This window comes from Ahaetulla prasina, chromosome 4 (genome assembly GCF_028640845.1).
Source record: "Ahaetulla prasina isolate Xishuangbanna chromosome 4, ASM2864084v1, whole genome shotgun sequence".
NCBI classification, from domain to species: Eukaryota; Metazoa; Chordata; class Lepidosauria; order Squamata; family Colubridae; genus Ahaetulla; species Ahaetulla prasina.
Window position 1 is genome coordinate 91,434,243 of NC_080542.1, and position 12,135 is coordinate 91,446,377.

The following is a 12,135-nucleotide window of genomic DNA, read 5'->3' on the forward strand; positions in this document are numbered from 1 at the left end:
TGATAACTTTAGAGCATCAAGGCTAGCCTTACAGATAGCAAGTTTATTTTATTTTGCTTGTGGGGAATTTATCACTTCACCACTATGCTGAGTTCATCACGCGTACCAAGGAAAAAGATATAGAATAGAAAGTGGGTGAGAGGGCAGGAAAAATAAGACATTCTGATCATCTAAATGAATTTTTTACTTTAAAAGTTAGTGTTGAGAATGGACTTAGAATAATGGTGTTGAGCTGTGTCAAATAATTACATCTGTATTTTGACTTTCCAACCCATAACATCTAGCTGTTGGTGGTTAACTTAGATCAGGTTATCAAACTAGATTTCATTGAGGGCCTGATGAGCATTGTGGCTGTCCTGTGGGGGCCGGAGGGGGTAGGAGAGGGCATGGCCAGGATTTATTTTATTTTATTTATTTATTTATTTATTTATTTATTTGTCACAACAGTATATATAGCTGGGTGTGGCCCGGTGGAATGGCCAGCTTGACATTGCTCAGGTGGGTGGTGCCTGTGGGGGCCAGGCAGGGTTGGGGAGGGAATTTGGTGGGTGGGGCAGTGGGCAGGAGGCTCATCCCACAGGATGATGTAAAGTGAAGCAGGGAACAGGGAGCCTGGCTGCCCGCCAGGACGGCTGTGCGCGCCAGATCCCACCACATCACGGGCCTTGAGTTTGACACCCCTGACTTAGATTATAAAAATATTATACAAATAATTAAAATGCTAGATATGAAGGATGAAAGGTGACACTTTAATATTTTAGTTTGATAATAAGGGAAGGAATACATGAAGTTTAGTAGAAATATTTATAACTCAGTCATGCAAATCCTGAAATAAATTTTGACATAATCTTGAACTCTCAATAAATACAGATAGTCTTTGACTTACCACCATTCATACAGTGACTGTTAAAAGTTACAATGGCACTGAAGAAAAAGACTTACTGTATTTTTTGGCCTATAAGATGCACCTAAATTTAGAAGAGGAAATCAACAACAACAAAAAAAGTATTTGGCTTCCATGTGCCCTATTTTCGGGCCTTTTCCAGCTTTTTTCCAGCCCATTTTCAAGGCTTTTTCCTGCCTGTTTTCTAGGCTTTTTCAAGCCCATTTTTGAGGCTTTTTTTGGCCCATTTTTGAGGCTTTCAGGCCGTTTTTTCAGAAACGACAGAAGTGAAACCTCACAAGGAGAGGAAAACCTTGATTAAGAAACCCTGTTAAAAAATTGAAAATCAAAGTAGATAACACTAAAGTGGCTTAATTTTTATATACAGTGCATTCAGAAACTATTCAGATCCCCTTCACTTGTAAATTTTGTTATTCTGCAGTCTGATTCTACAGATGTTCAAATTTATTTATTTTCTTATTAATCTACACTCAGTACCCCATAATGACAAAGTGAAAACAAAATTTTAGAAATGTCTGTAAATTTATTAAAAAGAAAAAACTAAAATATCACATTGGCATAAGTATTCTGACCCTTTGCAACAATAGATGAAATTTACCTCAGGTACCTCCTGTTTCTCTTGATTTTTGCTGACATATTTCTATAACTCGATTGTCTATCTGTGGTAAATTAAATTGATTGGACATGATTCGGAAAGGAACACACCTCTCTACAGAAGGCCTCACAGCGAGCAATGCATACTGTAGCAGAGCAAAAGACATGAGCGCAAAGAACTGCCTGAGGAGCCCAGAGACAGGATTATTGCAAGGCACAGATCTGGGGAAGGCTACAATAAGATTTCTGCTGCATTGAGGGTTTCTAAGAACACAGTGGCCTCCATAATTCTGAAATGGAAGAAATTTGGCACAACCAGGATTCTTCCAAGAGATGGACACCCAGTTGTTCTGGTGTGCAGTGCTCTATAGCGTCATTTTGAGGGTAGGAGTTGACACAGTTTATGTCCTGGATGTGAGGGATCTGTAAATATTTTCACGGCCCTCTTCTTGATTCGTGCAGTATACAGGTCCTCAATGGAAGGCAGGTTGGTAGCAATTATTTTTTCTGCAATTCTAATTATCCTCTGAAGTCTGTGTCTTTCTTGTTTGGTTGCAGAACCGAACCAGACAGTTATAGAGGTGCAAATGACAGACTCAGTAATTCCTCTGTAGAACTGAATCAGCAGCTCCTTGGGCAGTTTGAGCTTACTGAGTTGGCGCAGAAAGAACATTCTTTGTTGTTCTTTTTTGATGATGTTTTTGATGTTAGCTGTCCATTTTAGATGTTGCGATGTGATAGAACCTAGAAATTTCCTAGTCATTTTCATAGTGAATATTAGACTCTTTTAAATGAACTGCCCCTTAAAAGCTGTTTAAAACAAAAAGTGTATTTTTTTTTTGCATTTTTCCAAGGTTGTAATTCAAATGTAAACTTGTCAATCCTATATGGATATTTTAATGCTGAAAAAGGGATGGAAAATGGAAAGCCACTATAAGGTGCAATGTTGTATGACCACAATAAAGAATTACTGCTTTTATTAGCCTTTTAAATGTACTTTGCTCTAGTTAAAAAAATCTTTTAATAAGTTGTGTGCCTTCAGTTTCAAGGGCTATTCAACAGGGAATTAAGAATCAAAATTAAGAATCAAAAAAATTGCAAAATAGGAGGGTGGAGGGGGAGGGACAGTTCATCCTCTTTCTCTGGCCATAATCTCTTTCCCAAACTGATGCTTCAGCGCTGTAAGCTTTGTGGGGAGCATTTGGCCCTGAGCCGAACTTTCTGGGACCTCCCTGCTGCTTTGATAGGCTGGAAGTTTTTTTCCGGGGCTTTTTTATCACACCCGCAGAGAAGTTCAGGGCTATTCCTTCAGTTTGGAGACAGAGGAGCAATCCAAGCCGCTTTCTCTTCCTCCTCTTCGAGGTTCGGCGCAGCGTAGCTAGAGGGCAGTTGGGGTTCTCTGGGCTGAGACCGCGACTCCTTTTCTTTCTATTTTCTTGGAGAACTTGCTTTCGTCTGCCCTTTCTATTATTTCGTAGCCATGGAGAACGGAGGGCCGTTTTACGAACAACCCGGCGCAGTGACCAGACCGAGGAAGTGTCTTTGCATGGAGCACTGCACCCTCAAGAACTTGAGCAACTGGCGACTATCCCTCAAGTTTGCGCAAGTGGTAAGTTGGGTTTTATGAATAGGTAAGGGAGGGCGGAAACGAGCAGGTGGCACAGCCGACCCTCTCTTCGGCGCCGTCTTCCATTCTTTGTTTTGTCTTCGTTTTCAGCAATTTGTAGGCGTGGAAGACTTCGGAAGTTTATTTATTTTACATTTATTACTTATTTGCATTCTGCTTTTAATATTTTTACAAATATCTCAAAGCGGTGAACACATGTTAACCCACCTTCCTCCTCCTACTTTTCCCACAACAATCTTATGAGATGGTTGGATTGAGAGAAAGAGAATGACTGACTCAAAAGTCCCTCAGCTGACTAGGGACTAAACTCCCGATCTTCTGTTCTAGCCCGAGACCAAACTGGCGCTTTTAAAACGTCTTTTAAATCATCACTAATTCTAGCGGAGCTCACTTCTAACTACCGATGTTTTACATGGAGGGCCCGGGAGAGAAAGGGATACTATCCTGTTGGCGCCTCATCGAATATCTAACATGTGGACTGTAAACCCGTAATTGCAAACTCTTGTCCGCCAGCTTTTGGATAGCTTTTTCTGAGAAAGTGACTTATTTTCTGGCCCATTTTTGCTGTCGCTGGTCTTACAGGTCTGAAGCCGCCGTTCGTGCGGCTTATTTGGGGCTGTTTTCACATCATTCTGAGAAGCTGCGCTAGACGGTTGATTAATTCTAATCTTTGTCCGTATTACAAGCGGCATTGCTCGGTAAAGTTTAGAGAGGACAGCTTTTCGATTCGGGCACTTTTTGCATGGAAATGAAGGAACTGTTCGCTTACTTTAACTATTCCCCCCCCGCCCGCCCCCGCTTCGTGGTTAAAGGTTGGAAAAGAAGAAGCAGGATGATCTAGATTCAAGTTCCCATTTGATTCCACTGCTTTCTAGTGAACTATTGACCAATCCATTTATTGGCAGTATTTCTTTTTCATGACGTTGTTGTATCAAGTACCCTAATAGATTGTATTCTAACATACTGTTCCCCTATTTGCTTTTTACAATTTATGGCTCCATAATTAGTTCTTTAACTTTGATATAAGAGCCTTCAAAGTCTGGTGAGAAAGTCATTGGTTTAAAAGCATTTCAATACCAAAACAGTGCTAACAAATGAATAAGCACATTACCAGGATGTCACTCAAATGCCTTAAGTTCTCCAGTCAGAAAATTGATTGGAAATGATTATGAACTCCTCTTTGGGAAGGAAGTGAAATCTTAATGGGAAAATAATCCAAGCCTGCTTTGCACTTATTTGATTAAGCTCATATAGAAAATTAATTCTCTAATATTTTGCTACAACGTTTCCTATATTTTATTAAACTTTATAATATGTTATTCTAGTATTTTATCCCTTGTTTGCTTCAACCCATAGTATTTTGTGTAGAGCAGCTAGCAACTCTTCTTTCACAGAGTCTATGTAACTATAACTTAAGATAAACTTTAGATTTGTATGGTCTAAATCCATACAAGTTTCATAGCTGAATGGAGATTTAAAATTTGGTTTTCTCGTTTCTGTTTTTGACATTTTTAATCAAATTTTGACAGTCTTTTCAGAATTCATCTTACTATTGCACATAAGAACCTAACTCATCAACACATTTTTTGTTAAATTTTTCATGAAATAATCAAATCTTATGAGAGCTTTATTATCTCACACCCAAGTCCCTTTAGGAGAATGCTACAATCTTTTTTAAAAAAGATTTTAAATTTGAAGATTTGTAAATGATATCTGGAAAAGCGACAAATGTCTTGTCTATTGAATTGCTCATTATGTTATAAATATTACTATCAATGTGTGACATTGGGCATTTTGTATAATGCCTAGGAAATCTGTAGAATTCCAAAAATGGGAGATCAAAGTATTTTGATTTTAACATTTCACAGAAATCCTAGGCATTCTGTGCAATGCCAAAAGATAAACCAGCAAAATATAAATACTCCTGCTAAAATATCCTTCTAACCTTCTTTGTTGCAATAAGTATAACAATACTAGTCTTTTTCTCTTGTTTTTTCCCCGGTAAGAAAGTCCTGTACTTTTTTTGCATTTCTTCTTTCATTTTCATATACATCTTTTCAATAAAGGATTAGCAGGGCTAATCCTAACCCTTTTCATGACTCTCTTTTCGTAATTGGCCTAAATAGTATTTATTTATCACTCTGCATACTACCTAGGTATTCTATACAATGCCTAGGGAAAGTATATAGCATGTTAAAGTAACACAGATATTTCATACTTTGCCTAAAAAGTCACGCATTCTATGAATTTCATAGGCATTCTATACAATGTCACCTTTTCACATATGCCAGTAATATATACCATAGAGCTCTGCAACATTCAGGAAAAGTGTTTCAGAATGCACAAACGTGTGAACATAGCAGCTGCCTGCTATTTCTTAAACCAGCTATGCAGACTTTGTAAAGACACAACTGTTTTAAAGAGTAGTAACTAAATGCTATGTCATACATACATAACAGCTCCATTTTTGAAATAAATCTGAATCATTGCAGAGTCCTGGTAAGTACTACACCCTGCTGACTCTCATCCACTCACTTGGTGAATGTTAGGTTGCATTCCTTGTTATCTGATGATAATGTTTTATATTTCCAATTATATTTTGCTGAGCAGTATTTCTTCCCATATCATATCACCTTCAAATATTTGTTTGTGTGAATAAAATAGATAAGCAAAAATAGGTAAGACGTTTGCATTTCTCTTTCTATTTGATTCAAATAATGCCCACTAAAAGAAAAAGGTAAAGGCTGTAGAAGAGATACATATAATTTAGTAGATAACTCAGTCATTCAAGCCTTGTTCAAATTCTGACATTATCTTGAATTCTCAATAAATGCAGATTCCTTTCTTGAAGCCCGAGATCCAAAACAAAGCATTTCTTTAAAAGAATGTGTCTTTTAAAATAAGAAAGAAGGATTTGTTACATAGAATTGAATCATCCAATAAATGATTGCTTGCTTAACCATCTTTATTCTTTATCAACAGATGCTATCCTTCCTAGCCTTTTTTGCTGAAGAAGCTGTGAAGAGATCAGACTTCTGTCCTGGACTTTACATCTTTGAGTTTGCGAGCTGCGTTGCCCTTATTTTAAGCATCTTCATCCTGGTTTTATACTGCACTACTCTTTATCAAAAGGCTGGAGAAAACAGAGTAACTTGTGTGGTACAGAGGCATCTTTTCATTTTTGTAAAAAAAATTGGAAGCACATAATTTAATACGGTCAACAGAGAAGAGTTTTGGTGACTCCATTTTAAAGATTTCAAACAACGATCTTTCCTTCCATTATTTTCATAACTTTGTAGCATCAAGGCTAGACCTACAGAAGATTATTATATTTTGCTTGTGAGGAATTATTGCTTTGTCTCTATATTCAGTTTATCTCACATGCCAATAAAAAAGATACTCAGTAAAAAATAGGTGACAGGTGATTTTGAGCTAGGGCAAATACTTACATCATTATTTTAACTTTCCAACCAGCAATATGTGTTGATGATTAATTTAGATTATAAAAATGTTATTTCAATATAGGTACTCCTCAACTTATGACCACAACTGAGCCCAAAATTTATGTTACTAAACAAGACATTTGTTAAGTCAATTTTGCTCCATTTTATGGCCTGTCTTGTCACAGCTGTGAACTGAATCACTGCAATTGTTAAATTAGTAACCCAGTTAAATGAATCTGGCTTCCCCATTGCTAGTCAGAAAGACGCAAAAAGTGATCACCAGATCCACAGGAAACCACAGCCGTCATACATATGAGTCAATTGCCAAGCATCTGTGTTTGGCCATGTGATCATGAGGATACTGCAATGGTAGTATGAAAAACAGTCATAAGTCACTTTCTTCATTTTAACTGAATGGTCACTAAGCGAACTGTGGTCAGTTGAGAACTACCTGTAATTAATGTGATAGAAATGAAAGATAAAAATGACATGTATGATACTTTTACTTTTTTCTTCTTTTGTAGGATTTATTTGTTGCTGTAGTAGTAGGATTGCTGCTCTTCCTGGCTTCAATTATATTTATTATAACCGCTGAGAAGCAACTGATTGAAAATACTGCAATTGTGAGTTCATATTTGACAGATTGCTAGAATTGCCAGGACTGTTATTAAAGCAAGGAAGAACAAGTTCCATAACGCTATTGCACACACTTAGCATTTAAACTAGTGTGAACATATCTTACTTTGTATAAAACTGGCGCTATTTAAAAATTTTCACCTGATTTAAAATGTAAGCTTGCCCCATATAATATAAAACCATTTACTATGTAAAAGAAATGGAAATTCATTGGCCCTGTAATCTGGCATTGCAGGAAGCAAATCTGTTCATTGGTCCTTTGCAATGAAAACCAGGAAAGTCATCTGGTCTTTAGCACTTTGAGGGCCTGAGCACTCTGCAGTAATCAGATGACTGCAAGGAATATAAATCCTTTCTTTCCCCACCAGTCAGTTAGAACTGAAGAAGCTTCTTGGATGCAAAGCGAAACGTTTACAAAGGAAAAAAACCCAAAAGAGTTCAGTTGCCTTTTTAAAAAAGCACCTTTGAGATAACCATAACCTGGATGATTGAGACTCTCCAGAGACTCTTTATCTACTTCCTTAAATTGCCCATCATCCGTGGTTCAAAATTATTTTATTAATAACAAACCATGAAATACATTTCAGGATTTTTCTGTTTCAAATATGTATGTATGCATGTGTTGTTTCTGTGTACGTGCAAGCCAATATAAGGGGATGATGCATAGGTCATTGTGGTTTTTTTCTTCAACAGATATTTGGTTTCTGCGCAAGTACCTTATTTCTTGTGGATGCTGCTCAAATAATCATGAAACGTATCACTGAAGAGAACCTGCTAGAGGCCAACCCAACAGTTCGCCTCAGACGTTGTATTCCTCGGGATCGTGAACGGCGTAACATTGAGATGTTAAATAATCACCGCGTCTAAGCTATAAACCACAATGTCTTTTTAATGCATGCTAATCATAATTGAAGAGATACTGTCCTTTAAGGTATAAAGGTAGTCCTCAATTTATAACCATTTGTTTAGTGACCATTCAAAGTTACATCACCGTTGAAAAAAAGTGACATATGACCGTTTTCATACTTATGACTTTTGCAGCCTCCCCATGGTCATATGATCAGAATTCCAACTCTTAGCAACTGGCCTGTATTTGGGATGCTTGCACGATTCCCTTTTGTGATCTTTTGACAAGCAAAGTCAATGGGGAAGCCAGATTCACTCAACAATGTTTTTTTTAACTTAACAACTACAATATTTCACTTAACAATTGTGACAAAAAGATCAAAATGTTGTGAGGCTCACTTAACAACTGTCTTGCTTAGCAATGCAAATTTTGGGCTCAGTTGAGGTTGTAAATTGAGGACTACTTGTATCTAGATTACTGAATTTTATTTCAGCTTTCTACTTTTTAATCTACAATTCCTATTCAACAAACTATATACTAAATTCATATGGTCATTCATATTCAAATTTAGATTTTTATTTAGTTAATCTTAATGTGTATATCTGTAGATGTTTCCACATTTTTCCACTAAACATTTTGTTATTCCTTCTGAAATTAAATCAATCATCTTAAACTTTTAAAAAAGTAATGGGGTTTTGTTGTCAATATTTTGAAAATTAAGGTTTCTATAATACAAATGGAAGCTGCATCAAAAATTGAAGGGTATGCCCTGTTCAGCATTCCAGAAACTATGTCCACTCCATCTTTCTAATAACTGGATGTTTTCTTTTCACACCTGTAGCGTTTTTTTATTCTATACATCTAAATTTTTGGTTCTCTTATCAGTTTTTTGGACGGCTAATTGCTAGGGATCCAGTTCTTGATAGCCTTCAACTTCCATTAATCACAGTTTAAGCTTTTAAAACTATCCTGAATCCTGAATTATTGTGACTTATAACATGATCCGAGCTTCATCGAAGTCATATTACCTTTTAAGCCATACTTATCTAATCTGCTTTGCATAGAATATGGCCTACTGGCAATGTGTAATAGCACTTGGCCAGTTAACTACACCAATAAAGTTAGCAGCATAAAACTGGATAAGCAATTTTAGACACTTGTTTAGATTTCATTACTTTTGCAGGCAGAAAAAAAAAGATCATATATTCAATTAAGGCCTCTGATGCTTAGAATACTAGAAATGTTTTGATCCAAATAAAATATTTTTTTTTATTACTTTTTTCTAACATTACAAACAGAAAAAACAACAACATTATTCTACCCTTGTGCTATACATAAAAAAGGAAGATTTGGGTCTTCGGATATGTTTAATTAAGATTTTTGCTACACAAAAGTGAAGCCATTCAAAATCGAAATGATATTGAGTAGAAATAGAGAATTGGTGCCCTGGTGCCGGCTAGGTTTGATGCTTTTCCTCAGCCTGAGACTATTTAGGCAAGATACACTGTAGTTTTGGATGCACTGCAGTTCCTTGGATTTGGACTAGACTGGCCACAGGCATCCTGTTGTGTGGCACCCAACATCATCCTCTGGATATTCATATGGGCCCCACCTTGCCTGCCTTTAACCCAGCGGTTCTCAACCTGTGAGTCGCAACCCCCATTGGGGGTTGCATGACGATTTGCCAGGAGTCGCCTAAGACCATCGGAAATATGGGAAGTATACTTTGCGAGTCGAAGAATCGCGTTCCAATGGTTGACTCCACAAGCCAGGTGCAGGCTCTTCAAATTGCTAGCCGAATTCGGCTTCAGGCGCAATGAATTTAAAAAGAGAGAAATCTTTGCTCTGATGTCTCCCTCTCAAGCCAGCTGCAATCACTCCCAATTGCTAGCCTAATCTGGCTTCAGGGGCGATAAACTTAATAGGGGAGGATTTAATGCCTCCCCTATTAAGTGGAGCTTTAAAGCTTTAAAGGTTTCTGCATATGTTTTAGCAAGGTTGCAAAAGGGAGTTGCCATTGCCTGCTTCCTAGGTTGAGTGTAACTGGCTCAAGGTCAAAATTTACAAAACAAGACTGAAGTAGGTACTATGTTTGGTGGCTGTAGAATTCAAGGAGTACCTTTATTCCCAAGCAATTTTTATTTCATTTGTTGGTTGTTCAAACAATTGTAGTTTTTTCCAAAACTGATCTCTTTTAGGAAAAGATTTTCTTGACTAACCAAGATAAACTCATATCCCAAATTTCCCATCACAGATGTAGATAGCTGATTTTCCTTTTTGTATATTTCAGTAAGTGATTATTTGTTTGCCTTTACAAAAATAATATAAAAGAGTCAATTAAAATATATTTACTCATCAATTGTTTTGAGCACAAGACAAGTAGTCTAGAAAGACTGCTTTTAAAAAATGAATTGTTCAAAAAAATGATTTACAACTGGTTAATCTTGATTTCTAATGACTTCTTAAAACTTTGAAACTTTAAAACTTTATTATTTGTCTTCTCATAATATTAGACAAAATGCCCTAATATGCTTTGCTAGTTAAATAAAGTAAACATTTCAGGTGCAGCTCATCACATTTCTATCACATATTTATGGGTTCATCACTCTCCTGATTTTAATGCATACAAAATTCACATTTGGTTGATTATCCTCCACCCCCAAGAGTTTGATGGGAGGCATCTATGCTACCTCTGAAGTTTTGTTATTTGAGATATTTTGGAAGCCTTAAATTTAACCAGCTGTCTGCAAGGAATATAAATCCTTCCTTTCCCCACTATCATGTCAGAACTGAAGAAGCTTCTTGGATGAGAAATGAAATGTCTTCAAAGAAAAAACTAAAAAGTCCAGTTGCCTCCTGAAAAAAGCACATTTGGGTACCCCCCATCCCTCTTCACCAGGTCCCTGCAGGCCTTCTGCTTGCTTTCCACTCTACCAGACTCCACACTTACATCCTTACTTACCTTTTGAAGATCTGCAGAACTCCATAGCTTGGGTTAGGGAACTAAATTGTCACTTGAAAAATGGCATTCGCTTTCCAAATGGCATGACATGGCTAGCCAATGAAGTAATCCATTCTACTTTCCCAGGGCAGTCTGTGCAGCACTGTGGTATACTACTTTTCAGTGATCTCTTTTAGGAAAAGATTTTCTTGACTAACCAAGATAAACTCATATCCCAAATTTCCCATCACAGATGTAGATAGCTGATTTTCCTTTTTGTATATTTTAGTAAGTGATTATTTGTTTGCCTTTACAAAAATAATATAAAAGAGTCAATTAAAATATTTTTACTCGTCAATTACAACAGTAATGAAGCCTGCCAATTATGGTCACAAATGATGATGTCCCTTAAGCAAGATGGTCTTGCTTGAGGACCTACACACTATGCTCTACCTGATGCAGTTGTTAAATGCAGTTTTTTTTTTGTTGTTTACATTTATACCCCGCCCTTCTCCGAAGACTCAGGGCGGCTTACAATGTATAAGGCAATAGTCTCATTCTATTTGTATATTTTTTTACAAAGTCAACTTATTGCCCCCCCCCCAACAATCTGGGTCCTCATTTTACCTACCTTATAAAGGGTGGAAGGCTGAGTCAACCTTGGGCCGGGCTCGAACCTGCAGTAATTGCAGGCTCTGTGTTCTAATAACAGGCTTCTCTATTGCCTGAGCTATCCCGGCCCTTGATTCCCTTGCTTCAATTCATGGTTTGAGCAAGCAATAAAAGAAATGTAAATTGTTTGGCAATGTAGCTACTCCTTCATCATCATTATCATAATCATTTCAACCATTGTCTATGCACTGCAGCATGAAGGCCTCTTCCGCATTACCAATATGATCCTAAATTTTTTTTTTGCCACATTTCACACAGTGATGATGACCATGGTTGGGTGACTTTACATCTGCCACTGCCTTTCAGTCCAGTCTCTCTTGTTAAGCTGTTGTAAAATTCAAGGGATAAATATTGTTTATGCGCCTCTAACTGCCTAACTGACAATATGAAAAATATTTTGCTGTGCAGACATATTTTGATAAACAGTATTTCTTTCCATAGTAAAAGAAGATTAGTAGATATATTTATAAT

The 12,135-nt window shown here is 37.0% G+C and overlaps 1 protein-coding gene across 1 annotated transcript; it reads left to right on the top strand.

Annotated features, from left to right (window-relative positions):
• The first annotated feature begins 2,978 nt into the window (after window positions 1–2,978).
• Window positions 2,979–8,071, top strand: LOC131198235 (CKLF-like MARVEL transmembrane domain-containing protein 6). Its single transcript, XM_058182726.1, has 4 exons — window positions 2,979–3,107; window positions 6,108–6,272; window positions 7,093–7,191; window positions 7,898–8,071. The coding sequence occupies exons 1-4, from the start codon at window positions 2,979–2,981 to the stop codon at window positions 8,069–8,071; spliced, it is 567 nt and encodes a 188-aa protein (XP_058038709.1).
• The last annotated feature ends 4,064 nt before the right edge of the window (window positions 8,072–12,135 follow it).

Coding starts and splice junctions, on each gene's coding strand:
- LOC131198235 (XM_058182726.1), top strand. CDS start 2,979: ATGGAGAACGGAGGGCCGTTTTACGAACAACCCGGCGCAGTGACCAGA. Junction 6,273..7,092: donor AAAAGGCTGGAGAAAACAGA/GTAACTTGTGTG, acceptor CTTCTTTTGTAG/GATTTATTTGTTGCTGTAGT. Junction 7,192..7,897: donor TGATTGAAAATACTGCAATT/GTGAGTTCATAT, acceptor TTTCTTCAACAG/ATATTTGGTTTCTGCGCAAG.